The 15,644-nt window shown below is 45.4% G+C and overlaps 1 protein-coding gene across 1 annotated transcript in view; it reads left to right on the forward strand.

Annotated features, from left to right (window-relative positions):
* The first annotated feature begins 510 nt into the window (after positions 1 to 510).
* The window catches only part of RASSF5 (Ras association domain family member 5), a 113,666-nt gene continuing 98,532 nt past the window's right edge, over positions 511 to 15,644 (forward strand). Inside the window, exon 1 of the mRNA XM_043964192.1 lies at positions 511 to 960. Coding sequence (XP_043820127.1) covers positions 516 to 960 — 445 coding nt within the window. The 5' untranslated portion in view covers positions 511 to 515. The remainder of the gene's footprint in view (positions 961 to 15,644) is intronic.

Consider the following 15,644-nt stretch of genomic DNA (forward strand, 5'->3'; position numbering starts at 1 on the left):
TGTGTGTGTGTGTGTGTGTATGTGTATGAAAGAGAAAGAGAGAGGGACACACACACACACACACACACACACACACACACACACACACACAGATGCAGAGCTAGGAAAGGAATGATTACGGGCACGAAAGTGGAGCTAGGATGTGGTAGTAGAGACAGGGGGATTCATACCGAAATATTTCTAGGCTGAACTGGTCTTTGCTTCCTCACCTGCCCAGGCTTCCTCAGGGGGATTCCCCTAAGAGAAAAGGGGGCGGCAGGCTGTAAACTTACAGACAGCTACTGAGTTACGGGCCCCACCACAAGTCATCCCACCACTCCCTCAGGTCGTCATTCAGTCAGGCCGTCAGTCCGTCAGTTAGTTCATTCCTTCCTCCCACTCTCTCTACCTCCCCGCCCCCGTCCCTCCGCGCTGGCTGCGGTCCCTTTAAAGGCGCGCCCGGCGGGGGCCGCCCCTTCTCCCGGGGCTGACTCGGGAGGCGCGTTGCAGTCTTAGGGAGCTGCGGCAAGCCGGGCATGGCCATGGCGTCCCCGGCCATCGGGCAGCGCCCTTACTCGCTCCTACTGGACCCCGAGCCGCAGCGCTACCTGCAGAGCCTGAGTGGCCCCGAGCCTCCTCCGCGGCCCGGGCGGACCCCGCGCCGCTGCGGCTCGGTGCCCGTCTCCACCGCGCCCGGGGCGCACAAGGGGCGCGGAGCGCTGGTGGGGGACCCCGAGTCGCAGCCCCGGCCCCCCAGGCTTCCTCGCTCCCTCCGGCCGGGGCTTCAGCAGAGGCTGCGGCGGCGCCCCGGGGCGCCGCGGCCCCCGGACGTGAGGAGCATTTTCGAGCAGCCGCGGGACCCGCGCGTCCCGGCAGAGCGCGGCGAGGGGCATTGCTTCATCGAGCTGGCGCTGCGGGCTGACTCGGGCTGGTGTGATCTGTGCGGCCGGGAGGTGCGACAGCGGGCGTTACGCTGTGCCAGTGAGTGTGATTGGGAAGGGGTGAGGGTGGGGGTGGGCAGAGAGCAGAGGGCAGCGGGGTAGGGGTGGACAGTAAGAGCCCTGAAGAAACGTCCCTAATCCAGGCAGAAGGGCTTCTCCCTTTCTCTGACCTCAGGAAGCCTTTGGAGGGCATAGATGGGGGTACCCTGCTCTTTACACCATAACTCCTGGCACGCATCTGGAACCTTTTGGTGACTGCCTGGGGAACGCTTTCGGAGCTCTTGACAAATCATAGCCCACGATCTCCCCGCTGAAATGCAAAGGGCTGGTAGCCAAGGGCACTGGATCGTCTCCTGGGCAGTCTCCCCCATTTGTGGGTTCTCACCTAATGACTCCTAGAATGAGGGGAGCTGTGTGACTTGCTGGTGTTATGATTTGGCCGTTGTATATATAGGGATTCATGACGTGCCTGATTGTTTACTAGAATAGGCAGTGCCGTCCCCCTCCCCTCGTTGGAGAGTTAGGTAATACCCATTGGGGTAGGAGTAGAGGAAACCCACCCACCCCATGTTGTTAGACATAGATTGAGATATAAGGGGAAACCAAGATTATAGTCACCTAATGACCTCTGAAATCTTTGAACTTCTGTCTCTGTTTTTATCGCCTTCCTCTTCCTCCTCCTCCTCCTAGATTCCTGCAGTAGTTATTATCATCCTCTAAAATTATCCAGCTCTGTGTGGTTTCCCTCCCTCTGTAGCACCAGAGCCCCTATTGGCTCTTATCCGCTCCTCTCCCTCCCTCAGTACACATACATAATAAATCACTGGGCACCTAGAATATGGATTTTCTGAGTAACTCTGCAGTGGTCTTGGGTGTCTGTATTGGTTTCCATATTTTCCTTACCCTGATATACGGTATGTATTTCTTTAATGGGTGTGTTTACTTTCTAAAGGATGTTGCAGTCCTTGGCAAAGCATTTAGTAGAGTAATTCTTTAAAAAAAAATCTCTCCACCTAAATAGTGTCACAACCTCTGACAAGCACCACAAGTGGGCTCTGGTTTGAATCCTTCCCTAGAAATGCTTTTCTGGGTAGTGCCCTTGACTCCTTAATACCTGACTGTGTGGCATTGGACGGAGGCTTTCTTCCAAGCACTCCTTCCAAAGGCTTCTATGAAAACCCGACTGTGCATAACTGTCTTTGTAGAGCACAGCAGACTCTGATTTGTGCATCCTGACTGCAGCCTTGGCTGGGTCATAGGAGCAAAAGCACCTCAAGTCTGCCTTAGATAGGTGGTACCTAGTGGATGGAGAACATGGCTACAGCTGCTGTCAGAGCTCCTCCAAATACCGAAGGAGGAAAAATCAAAGCATAACCTCCCTCGGTCCAGAGTGCTTGAGAAATGCTTCTGACATTCCAGAGAAACCAGGTGGGATATTCCCATGACTCTCTTCAGCAGGCATCCTTTGCTTCTCCTGGCTGTATCCTTATGGCAGTCTGCCCCTTTCTAGAGAGGAAGGAAGGGCAGATACCCCAGCCTGGACAGGCTTAGAGAATCACAAGATCTTACAGCTGGAAGAGACCTGAGACAGCACCCATCCACTCCTATCTCCACTCTCCCTTCATTTTACAGGGGAAGGGATGGAGACAGCATTCATTGTTCCACTGGGAATTGCCATGTTTTGGAGAGATGATATTGATCCTGGAATCTCTTACATGTGACTTTTAAGAATTTATGTTTTGACTTATTCAGGGATGTAGTGATGGGTCTCTTATATGTGTGTAATGTATACATGTACCTGTGTATATTCACTAGTGTTTACCTGTGAATGTGTGTATATGTATGTATGCTACTCTGTAGTTAATTGAATCAATTCTCATTTTCTTCCTCATCATGTATGAGAGCTTGTTCTTCCATAGACTAACTGATAAAGAAGTATCTGGTGCTGGGTTAAATGCCCCCAAAATCATCCCAGTAGAATAGAAGTACTTTCAAGGTTGGGGCAAGTTTTTTCAGTTTTTGTTATATCTTTGTGTCCTCAGTGCCCAAGGAAAGGCAGGATGGAGCAGAAGCTAGAGAGCTAGCCTCTGAATCAGAAGTCTCACCCTCTAATACATATTGACTGTGTGTTCCTGGCCAAGTCACTGAATTTCTCAGTGACCCCAGGCAATTGTCTAAGACTCCAACTTGCAGAATGGAGACTGACCTGTATTGGTAGAGGGAATTTGTTTCCTCATTTTCTACCAATGAAACCTCAGGTAAAGGCTTTAAGAAAAAAAGACAATCTCTACTGATTTATAGACATAGTAGTAAATGCTTAATAAATGATAGTTTCATTGGGCTGGAAAAGATTTTCATTCTCCCCATAAGTATAATTGTTCTGCCCCAGGGTTGTCAACACCAGGGATAAAGGTACTAAGGAAACAGGGGCTGCTATTTGGCATTATTGTTTAACTGCCTCCACCAAAGTCCTGCCATGATGTCTCACTGTGGAGGTGAGTCTGGCTCCTTGTTTTGCTATGGCAACAGAACAGATGTGGAAGGTCTTACCAGGTCAGAAAGGTAATGGATTTTGGCAGTGGTTCCAGGACCAGCCCAACCAACTAAGTTTGTAGAGGCTCATTACTAAAGGGTCACTAGCAGGTGATGACTTTTTTCCCCCATCCACAGACACCCACAAAGGGCACCTATTCAAGTGAAGAAGGGGTGATCACTTGGGTTGGTAGAGGGAGAAACTACACTCATCAATAAGATTTTTCTAAGCCCTTTGTTAAGTTCCGGGGATACATAGTGGGGGAATGAAAACAAGACCTACCTGTCAAGGACCTGATATTCTATTAGGAAAAATACCATGTATAGGTTGGAGTCAAAATCTGGCCTTAGATACTTACTAGCTGTATGACCCTGGGCAAGTCTGTACCCTCTCTGTGCCTCATTTTCCTCATCTGTAAAATGGGGATAATAATATCAAGGTTGTTGTGAGGATCAAATAAGATAACCTATGAAAAGCTTGTAACAAACCCTAAGTACTATATACATTTATACCTATTATAACTTCTCAGTGACTTTAAGCAAGTCACATCACTTTTCAGGGCCTCAGTAAAATTAGAAGTTTGAATCTCTGATATTTCTGTGAGCACTGATATTCAGTGATTCCCTATCATCTCTATATTGATACGTTACAAATTCTGCTTTGTCTCTGGATCACTTATGGAGAGGACTTTGAGGTCAGTGAGCCTTTCTGAAGCTAATGAAAGGAGGACTACTCTTGTCATCTAAGGGGGTTCATTGCAGCCCCAGCCCACTGTCCCTCCAGATGCCAATGGTTCTGCATCTATTCTGTGGTATTAGCTGAGGATGGATTGTGTCTCACTAAGTGGCACTTGTCAAGGTTTAAATTTCCCGAGATTTAGGATTGAGCTAATGACAAATGCAATAGGAAGGATAAGAGCTATGAAATCCATCACTTGGAGCATGAAGTTAACATCTGGAAAAGGGGTAACAGCTGGGTGTATTCATTTTCCATGTTAGAAAAATGAGTTTTTAATCTTCCATACTTCAAGGATCTGCAACGTCACAGTTTCACCAACACAAATGACAGTCCCTTTCTAGCTTTGTAGGTGGTCTCTGGAAGTGGTTATATAGCTCATTTTGTGGTGGCAAAGAATTGGAAATTGGGGGCAGCTAGGTGGCGCAGTGGATAAAGCACCGGCCCTGGAGTCAGGAGTACCTGAGTTCAAATCCGGCTTCAGACGCTTGACACTTACTAGCTGTGTGACCCTGGACAAGTCACTTAACCCCAATTGCCCCACCAAAAAACAAAACAAAAAAAGAATTGGAAATTGAGGGGATGCCCATCAATTGGGGAATGGCTGAGCAAGTTGTGGTATATGATTGTAATGGAATATTACTATGCTAAAAGCAATGTTGAATGTGCAATTTCAGAAAAACCTGGAAAGACTTATATGGTCTTATATGGACTTATCTGGTCTTTATATGAACTGATGCAAAGTGAAGTGAGCAGGACCAGGAGAACATTGTACATAATAACAGCAATACCGTATGATGATCAACTTTGAATGACTTAGCTGTGCTCAGGAATACAACGATCCAAGACAATTTTGAAGGACTTATGAAAAATGCTCTCCGCCTTCAGAGAAAGAACTGATGGAGTTTGAATACAGATGGGAGCATACTCTTTTTTTTCTTTCATTTTCTTTTGTTTTTTTTTTTTTCCCTCTTTGGGTCTGTCTTCTTTCACAACATGATGATGATGATGATGATAGAGAATGGCTGTGTCTCTTCCCCCCAATCCTCATTGAATCATAGAGCAAAGGCTAAAAGACCTCAGAGGTATTCTAGTTCAACCCACTCATTCTATAAACGAGAAAGGTCCAAGAGAAGTGACTTGACCAAGATCACCCAGCTTGGTAAGTAACAGAGGCAACATTTGAACCTAGGTCTTTTAAATCCTACAGTCTACAGAAATTTGATGCCTTCCTGGCATTGCTTTAAATATAGCTGAGCTGATCTTCAAAGAACAGACAAGCAGTTTATCCCTGGGTCCATGTTGAAAGCCTTTCCAGTTTGGTAGGACCTCTCCCAAGTTTAAACACCACTAGTATAATGTTCATTAACAAAAGGTTGCTTCCAGGCTGAATGGAGGCATTAGAATAGGACTTTGGTAGAGAGGAGAGTGTGTGTGTGTGTGTGAGAGAGAGAGAGAGAGAGAGAGAGAGAGAGAGAGAGAGAGAGAGAGAGAGAGAGAGGAGGGGGGGCAGTTCAGGGAGCAGGGATATTTTGAAAGGCAAGACTCTAACACAGTGCTAAGCCTCAGAAACTCATCTTTCCCTACCCCTGCCATTGTGAATGACAGTGGCTCAGATTTATATAAGACTTTGTGGTTTACGAAGAGCTTTCCTCACAATATCCCTATGAGGATGTCAGCCAAGTATTTTCCTTAATTTATATATGAGGAAATTGAGGGTATAATAGTAATAATTTTTATTGTTGTTCAGTCACTTTTCAGTGGTGTCTGATGCTTCACGACCCCATTTGGGGTTTTCTTGGCAAAGATAGCGAAGTGGTTTGCCATTTCCTTCTCCAGTTTATTTGACAGATGAGGAAACTGAAGCAAACAGGGTCACACAGTTGGCAAGTGTCTAAGGCTAAATTTGAACTTGGGTTGGCCTGACTCTAGCCTAGGCCTGGCACTTTATCCACTGTACCATCTAGCTGCCCAACAATAATAATAGCTAACATTTAAATAATGCCTAATGTGTGTCCAGCACTGTGCTATGCACTTTACAATGATTATCTCATCGATCCTCTCAACAATCTGTGTTCGGTAGATGCTATTATTAATCCCCATTTTACAGACGAGGAAACTGAGGCAAACAGAAGTTGAGTGTCTTGCCCAGGGACACACAGCTAAGTGTCTGAGGCTAGATTTGAACTCATCTTCTTGACTCCAGGCTCATCTAGTACACCACTTAGTAACTTTCCCACAGCCACCCCACAGATAGATATGAATGTTATCTGTATCAATTTCATGGAATCACAGAATCTCTGGGATGAAACAATACCCAAATAAGATTAATTCCATTTGCGGTGAAATAGCTGTCATCTATAGCCCTTTGAAGTTTGCAAAACCTTTTTTACTTAGGTTATCTCATTTGTCCTTAGTACATGGGGGAGGGCTGGATATGACATCTATTATTATCTCCATTTTGCAGATGAGAAAACTGAAACTCCAAGAGGTTAATCTGGCTTGTCCATGGGTGGTCAGCTAGTAAGTTTTGAAGGTGAAATTTGAACCCAAAGCTCTCTTGTCCCTAAATCAAGGCTTCTTCCCCCTTCCATTCCAGTGTCAAAACCAAGTCTGAAGCTCAGGTCTCCTGATTACAAAAGCAGTGGTCTTGTTATTACTCTAAAGCCCTCGATCCTGTCCCCAGCTCACCCCCATTTCCAAGTCTTCATCTGGGACCTGTCTCTTTAACTCTGAAGTTAGGAGCAGAAAAAAAAAAGGTAGTCCTACTAATTCCCACCAGCATCAGAAACTGAATTTGTTCAATGTAAAGGGGGGGGGCTGGAGATCTGGGAGAGAAATTCCTTTATGAGATTCCACAAGGGAATAGTAAACAAAGAAACTTGGAGCCTGCTCTCTGGCTAGATTCCCAGGTCCCTCTGCCTAGGAATGTCCCCTTTGGGTCACTGACACCCCCTTCATGAGGGGCAGAGATACTGGAATATCGGATATATTTGCCAAACTTGACTATGTAAGTTGGCCCTGATAATTGTTTAATGCTGCTGTTAGTATTATCTGTCTGCATCAGGACCTCAGTGATCCACACCCTCTTGTCGTTATGGTGAAGAATAATTTGTTGTTGTTGTTCAGTCCTTTTCAAGTCATGTCCAACTCTTCATGACCCCATTTGGGGTTTTCTTTGTAAAGATATGAAGTGGTCTGTCATTTCCTTCTCTGGCTCACTTTACAGATGAGGAAACTGAAGCCAACAGGGTAAAGTGACTTGCCCAGGGTCACACAGCTAGTAAGCGTCTGAGGCCAGTTTTGAACTCAGGTCTTCTCCACTCCAGACCCAGTGCTCTACCCACCATGCCACTTAATTGTTCCACAGAATGATACCAGATGATAATTATATATCAGTGCATTATGGTTTCTGTTGTGAGGTAGGTGGTTCACTTATTCAGTGCAGGGAGAAGAGCTTCAAAGGAAATTGAATCCATTTAGGTATTGAAGGGAAGCTTTGGATAACCTTGATTGCTGTCAGGAAATCCTCCTGTTCCACATTCCAGGTGCCTGGCCCTGATGGAGCTGGATGGTCAGCTAGGTGTCAAAGTAGATAGAGTGTGGGGCCTAAAATCAGGAACATTAAGATATGTAATAATCCTATGATGATTTGGATCCAAAGTTCAAGTCCAACCCGTATGACTCTGAGCAAGTCACTTAATCTTTGTCTTCTTCACTTTCCTCTTCTGTAATATGGGGAATAATAATAGGAACTACCTCCCATGGTTGCTCTGAGGTTCACAAAAATATTTGTAACACACCTTGTAAACTTTGAAGCATTTTGTCAATACTAGCTCTTTAGATCAGTGGCTCTTAACCCCAGGGTCCAAGGCCTTATTTATACGTAGGATAGTTAGATAATCGTATTTCAATATAATTGGCTTTCTTTGTAAGCCTGTGTATTTTATTTTATGCAATTAGAGACACTGGGGTAGCTAAGTGGTGCAGTGGATAGAGTACCAGACCTAGAGTCAGGAAGACTCCTCTTCCTGAGGTAAAATCTGGCCTTAGACACTTACTAGCTGTGTGACCCTGGGCAAGTCACTTCACCCTTTTTGCCTCAGTTTCCTCATCTGTAAAATGGCCTGGAAAAGGAAATGGAAATGTTAAACCACTTCAGCATCTTTGCCAAGAAAACTCTAAATGGGGTCAGAATCAGATATGATTGAAAACAACTTAACAACAGCAATTCAAGACATTGTTCTGAGAGAGGGGCTCCATGGTCTTCACCTTCTTGTCAAAGGGGCCCCTAATACAAAAATGAAACAAAACCGAACCGAACAGAACTTAGACTAACAGAGCCACTGGCAGGAAGCTCATCATTCTAGTAGATCTCCCTTCCACTGGGCAGGACTGCTTCCAGCCTCCAAGACCAACCTGTTTAATCTCCTCCCTTAACCTCAGCTCCCACCCTGAATCTTGTTTTTACTTGCCTCCATCACCTGTTTGTCAGCTTGCCACCGGGAACTGTCTTCACCTCAGAGCTGGGAGTTGTTTGGAGTTTGTTTGCCTTTAGTAGTAATCAGCAGATTCCTTTGCTTGAGAGGTGGGCCTGAAGTCAGGAAGACCTGAGTTCAAATCAGGCCTCAGACACTTCTTAGTTGAGTGACCCCAGGCAAGACACTTTGCAAGTTTGCTGTTTGTCTCAGTTTCCTCATCTGTAAAATGAGCTGGAGAAGGAAATGGCAAAGCACTCCAGTATCTCTGCCAAGAAAACCCCAAATGCGATCACAAAGGGTTGGATATGACTGAAACAACTGAACAACAGTAGTAGTGGTAGTAGTTGCTGTTGTAGGAATAACTGCCATTTATATGGTGCTTTGAAGTTTGCAAAGCATTTCACATATGTTATCTCCTTTGATCCTCACAACAACCTTGTGAAATCAGTATTATTATGATCCCCAGTTTACAGATGAAGAAACCAAGAACCAGAAATTGAAGTAAATGGTCCAGCATTACATGGGTAGAATGTGTCTGAAGTAAGATTTGGACCCACTTCTTCCGGACTCCTGGTACATTGCTCCACCCAGCCCTCCAGGGAATATGTAACCTACCAGCCTCACAAAGCTCAGACACCTAGGATGCTGAGCTGAAAGGTACTTTGAGGTCATCTACTCTAACCCCCTCATTTTACAGATGAAGAAACTGAGACCCAATGTGGTAAAGTAACTTGCCCAAGGTCACAGAGGTAGGAAATATCAGAGGTAGGATTGGAACCCAGAGCCCCTGTTTGCAAGCATTGTCCTTTACACTGTACCGAAAGTTTGAAGATGGGACTCCCCCACCATAGAGAATGGGCTTCAGGTAGTTTGGAAACTAGATACGTGGAGCTGTGTTATCCTGTGGGCTTCATATTTATCTCTTGTACTTAAAGGTGCTCAACAGATGAGTCTGGATCTAGTGAAGTGTGTGTGTGTGTGTGTGTGTGTGTGTGTATCTGTATGTGTGCTTGTTCATCTACCAAAGACTGTTTTCTTGTTGATTTTGGGGGGGGGCAGCAAAAGAGATGGCAGCTGAAAAATGCTGTCTTTCCCTGATGCGTTTTTTTGTTTGTTTTTTTGGTTTTTTTGCAGGGCAATGAGGGTTAAGTGACTTGCCCAGGGTCACACAGCTAGTAAGCGTCAAGTGTCTGAGGCCGGATTTGAACTCAGGTACTCCTGAATCCAGGGCCGGTGCTTTACCACTGCACCATCTAGCTGCCCCCATCCCTGATGCATTTGTGCAGAGGGAGAACGTGCCCCCTCCCTTTCCCCTCTTGCCTCCTCAGGAGAACCTTAGTTAGTGTGGGGACGTTAATCAGTGATAACTCATGGGGAGAAGGCCCTTCTGTAAAAAGGTCTGAGGCAGGCATTCGGGAGTCCTTATCTCAAGTCCTGGTCCTGCCTACTCATTCCTCCCCCTCCCCTACTTCCCTTCCCCCCCCTTCCCCCCTTTCCCCCCCTCCCCAAAGTGAAAGGATTTCGGTGTTGGCTTGATTTCCCATTCATTGGAGCATGAAATTTCCCAATTACAGACCGAGGGGGTTTGAATCCCAGGTACAGTCAAAAATGATTAATGCTACTTGTCTGCTAGCCTAATTAGACTTGGTAATGAATGTATCCGTTCTCCTGCTACTTCTAAAGAGGATCTGAAAATGAGTTGCCAGCTTATTCCCCCTTCCTTCCAGGGCTCTGTCTGGGCTCCTGCCTCTTCTCCTGAAGTTCAGTGCTTAATCCACTTCTGACCCGGATGGACTGGTCTGGCCAGGAAAAAGAGGAAAAAAGACAAGCCTCCTCTCATCCAGGTCCCATCTGTCCAGCCAGAGAGGTGTGTCCATCCTTGGCCCAGATGCCAACTGATCCCCAGTTCACAGCGTTGCTGTCTGCTTTGTAAGCTTCTGGCTAACTCAGGTGAGGCCTAGGAATGCTAATGAGCATGGTCTGAATTCCTTGGATTTCTGTAGTGCCTTCCCTCTGAAAAGCTTTCTGGGCACTTCCATACCCATTAGCACATTCAGTCTCAAAACAACATGAAGTCAGGACGAGGGGGTGCTTCTATCAGTTTTCTATGTGGTGCAGCTGGGTCATAGGCTTATAGGATCATAGGTTTAGAAAGGGGAGGTACCTGTAGATGTCATTTGGTTTAGCCCCCTCCTTTTATAGATGAGGGGACTAAAGCCTGGAGAATCTAAATGATCTGTCCAGGGTCACAAAAGCAGGAAGTTACAGACTTGGGATCTGAACACAAAACCTTTAACTCTAAATCTGCTTTCATTGCATTGTGCGGACTCCCGGTCCTGAGGATCACTCACCCATCCACCCACAAGAATCAAGACAGGCCCAGAGCTAGAACCTACTCATCTGGACCCTTTCCCAGACTGACTTTCAGATCTAGTGACCTTGAGCCCTCAGAGCTATTGTTTTGCTGCTTGCCCAATACCCATCACTTCTGCCTGGGTGGCAGTTGTGTTAGCACAGAAGATTCCTACCATCGCCCCAAATCGATCCTGCTTTTTTTTGATGCTGGCTACTCTCCCTTCATCTTCCTCCTGGATCCCTCTTCTTCCCCCTCCCCTATTTCCTCAGTTTCCCCTCCTGTGGGCTAAGTCTGCAGTTGGCCCGTCTTTAGGAAGGTCTCCAGCATGAAACAATTAAGACTGGTAAAGAACTTGCAAAAACATCTCTGGCCTTGTTAGGTCATTTCTATCCACATTCCTCAGATGGCTGAGTGATTGTGCCGGGGTGTGTATTTGTAGACATGCAAATCATGCCTCTCCCCCTTGGTTAAATTGGATGTTAGCCCATAATGTGTCAGTCATTCATATGGTCTGCCATGGTGGGGGAGCTTGAACAAGTTTGCATCATCGCACCTTAGTCTCTGCTCCCTCCCCCTTGTCACGTGTCTGCGCCCACCTCTTCTCCCTCCCTCTGTAGGGTAGTGTTGGCCAGGGCCCAATACCAGAGCTAGAACAGCTGGCCTAGCCCATGGTTTTGTATTTAATCACTTCCCTCCAAGCTCTTGCAGGTGGATTTGGGGGAAAAGAAAAGGCGTGGTGAAAATAGAGACGAGTCATGAGGACAGGTGGGCTGCACCGGGTGGGCCCCTGGATATGGGGCACTCACCTGTGGCCACAGTTGAATCGGGCGATGTTCAGTGGATTGCCTGGAAAAGCCTCCTTATACCACATTCCAGTCCACCTCCCTGTTCTTTCAACAAACACGATTCTGGGGTGGGGTGGGTCCCAAAGCAGATCCAGGAAGTCCCTCAGGTGGTTTGCCTGTGGCTGCCATGAAAAAACAAGGCCTGGCCTAGCTGCCCTCACTACCTTAAGAAGTAATCAATCACACAGACTGTCAAGAGCTGCAGGAGTCTTCCGAAATCACCTGGGCCAACCCCATCGTTTCACAGGTGGGGCAACAAGGCCAAAGAAAGGGGGCTGGAGAGCTTTAGCCTGGAGAAAAGAAGGCTCAAGGAAGTGAGAGAGCTGTCTTCAAACGTCCGAAGGGGTGCTCTAGTGGAAGCAAGACTGGGTTAATTGCCAAAGGCTTCCAGTTCAAATCCCAGCCCCATGGATCAATCAATCAATCAATCAACATTTATTAAGCCCCAACTATGTGCCAAAGACCACACTATTTTTGTGAACCTGAGTAATACTAACAACAACAAGCATGTATTTTTTGTTTTTTTTTAAATAACAAACATTTATATAGTACTTGAAAGTTTACAAAACACTTTATTTATGTTTGATTCTATGTTTGATTCAAACAGCCCTGTGAAGGAGGTGCTACTATTATCCCCATTTTACAGATAAGGAAACTGAGGGGTTAAAAGACTTGTCCAGAGTCACACAGCTTGTTTGTTCAGTCATTTTAGTCGGGTGAGACTCTTCATGACCCCATTTGGGATTTTCTTGGCAGAGATGCTGAGGTGGTTTGCCATTTCCTTATCCAGCTCATTTTACATTTGGGGCTTTCTTCTTTCTTTCTTTCTTTCTTTCTTTCTTTCTTTCTTTCTTTCTTTCTTTCTTTCTTTCTTTCTTTCTTTCTTTCTTTCTTTCTTTCTTTCTTTCTTTCTTTCTTTCTTTCTTTTTTTTTGCAGGGAAATGAGGGTTAAGTGATTTGCCCAGGGTCACACAGCTAGTAAGTGTCAAGTGTCTGAGGCCGGATTTGAACTGAAGTCCTCCTGAATCCAGGGCTGGTGCTTTATCCACTGTGCCACCTAGTTGCCCCCCTCATTTGGGGGCTTTCTTGGCAAAGATACTGGAGTGGTTTGTCATTTTCTTCTCTAGCTCATTTTACAAATGAGGAAACTGAGGCAAACAGGGTTAAGTGACTTGCCCAGGGTCATGCAGCTAAGTGTCTGAGGCCGGGTTTGAACTTAGGAAGATGAGTCATCCTGACTCTAAGCCTGGAACTCTATCCACTGCACAACCTAGCTGCCCTATAACACAGCTAAGTGTCTAATTGCAAATCTAAGCACTTAGGACCACTTAACTGTTTCAAATTATCCCCTTATTAAGCCTCAGTTCCCTCATCTGTAAAATGAAGGTTTTGGACCAAATGACCTCTAAGTTGCCTTTTATTTCCAAATCTATGATCCTATGTTCAACTTATTCTGCTTGGTCCCAGAGGACAGACTAGATGTTGCAGAGACACAGATTTCAACACTTTCCAATAGCATGTGTTGACTTTAATGAAAGCCATCCCCAAAATGGAATGCACTGTGTCTGGAGGTAGGGGGTTCGCTTCCCCAGAGCTCTTCAGACAAAGGCTTGATGAGCACTTGTCCTGTATGTTGTAACAGGAATTCTTGTTCTGGTAAGGATGCGGTTGGATGACTCCTGAAGTCCCTTCTGACTGAGTAGATTGTGATTCTTCGAAGGTCAGGCAATGGACCTGGAAGACGAGTCACATCCTCCAGCCTTCCTTTCCATTCCTTTCATGTTATCATTCCACGGGACTCATTGCCTGAGAGTGTGTTCACTGGAGGTACCTGCTGGTGTTCTTAGAGCCAAGTGGGCTGTGAATGGCAAAGAGATTGTGGACATAAACACTGAAAGAATGAGGCGTCTCCCCCAGTTCACTCCTTGCTTTTTTGGGGGGGGGCAGTGAGGGTTAAGTGACTTGCCCAGGGTCACACAGCTAGTGCCAAGTGTCTGAGGCTGGATTTGAACTCAGGTCCTCCTGAATTCAGGGCTGGTGCTTTATTTACTTTGCCACCTAATTGCCCCACCCCTCCTTGCTTTCTGAGAGGTCTATTAATGAACAGGGAATTAGCCCCCCAAAAGAACAAAAGGTAAGGAGAGAAAACTAGGACTGGATAATCTATATATATATTGGAGAATCAGTGTTTGGATCATTGAGAGTTGGCTGAATCTACATGATTTCCAGGATATATATTTTCAAATAATTGTTAGTGATGTCTTTTAAGCTGTATTTTCCACTGCATTCCTTGCTCCAACCCTACTCTGACTTTCTAAAAAGCCTTCCTTATAATAAAGAATAAAACAGAGGGGCAAATTGGCTCAGCAAAACTAAGCAATATATCCACTAATCAGGGTGCCACACCTAATATCCTCCAACTCTGCAAAGAAGCAAGAAGAGTGCTCTTTTCATATCTCTTCTTAGGGATCATATTATAATTTTGTAACATTCAGTTTTCATCTATTGTTTTTTTCTATGCTGTCACACATATTGTCTTCCTGTTCATTTAAGTCTTTCTGTGTTTCTCCGTTTCCACCATTTCTCATAGCACAGTAGTAGTATTCCATTACGATAATGTTCTACAACTTGTTTAGACATTCTCCAATTGATGAGCACCTTTGTTTCCAGTTCTTTGTTATTGCAACAAGTGTGAATGTAAAAAAAAAAAATTGGTGAACAGGTGTTCTTTCTATTTGTTGTTGACTTCCTTGTGAGTATATGCCTAGCAGTAGAATGTCTGGGTCAAAGAGTATAGACATTTTAATCAACGTCCTGACAGAATTTCAAATTGCCTTCCAGAATCGTTATACCAATTCACAGCTCCACCAACAAAGCATTAGTGTGCCTATCTTTCTGCATCCCCTGCAATGTTTGACTGTTTCCATCTTTTCTCATCTTTTCCAATTTGCTGGGGGCAAGCTGAAACCTCAGTGTTCTGCTTATTTGCGTTTCCCTTAATTAGTAATGATTTAGAGCAGTTTTCCTTTGTGGTTGTTAATAGTTTGCTCTTCTTTTGAGCATTCTTTGCTCATATTCTTCGACTACTTCAGTAAACATATTTTCGTAACATTTCCTAGATACTTTGTAGATCTGGAATTTTCAGGGGGGGGGGAGGGGGAAGTATTGTCCTCGCAGATACAGATTGAAAGCTCTTCTCCCTTTGGGAGCTGTGACAAATATGTTCATCACTTGGAGGCCAGCCTTCTAGTTTGTCCCTCCTAGACTGGCTCTCAGACAGACAATAGATGTGCGGCCTATCTATCCCTGGATCCATATTCCAAGCCTTTTCAACTTGGTAGGACTTGTAGGGTTGAAGGTCCCAATCTCACCTCCATACTCCAAAGAGTACAATGGGGTTCATACAGTCAGAGATTTAGAGCTGGGAGGACCTTAAAGACCATTGAGTCTGCCCCCCACCCCATTTTATAGATGAAGAAACCGAGGCACAGAGTGATTAAGTGACTTGTCTATAATCACACAATTAATATGTGGGGTGGAATTTGAACCCAGGGCCTCCTTACTCCTAGTCCTTCATCCTCTTTACCATTCCACAAGGCCTCTCTACCTTTCACTATCACCATTCCTGTTTCTTTTCTTTTCTTTTTTTGCAGGCAGTGAAGGTTAAGTGACTTCCCCAGGGTCACACAGCGAGTAAGTGTCAAGTGTCTGAGGTCAGATTTGAACTCAGGTCTTCCTGAATCCAGGGCTGGTGCTTTATCCACTGTACCACCT

Source organism: Dromiciops gliroides, chromosome 4, assembly GCF_019393635.1.
Source record: "Dromiciops gliroides isolate mDroGli1 chromosome 4, mDroGli1.pri, whole genome shotgun sequence".
NCBI lineage: Eukaryota > Metazoa > Chordata > Mammalia > Microbiotheria > Microbiotheriidae > Dromiciops > Dromiciops gliroides.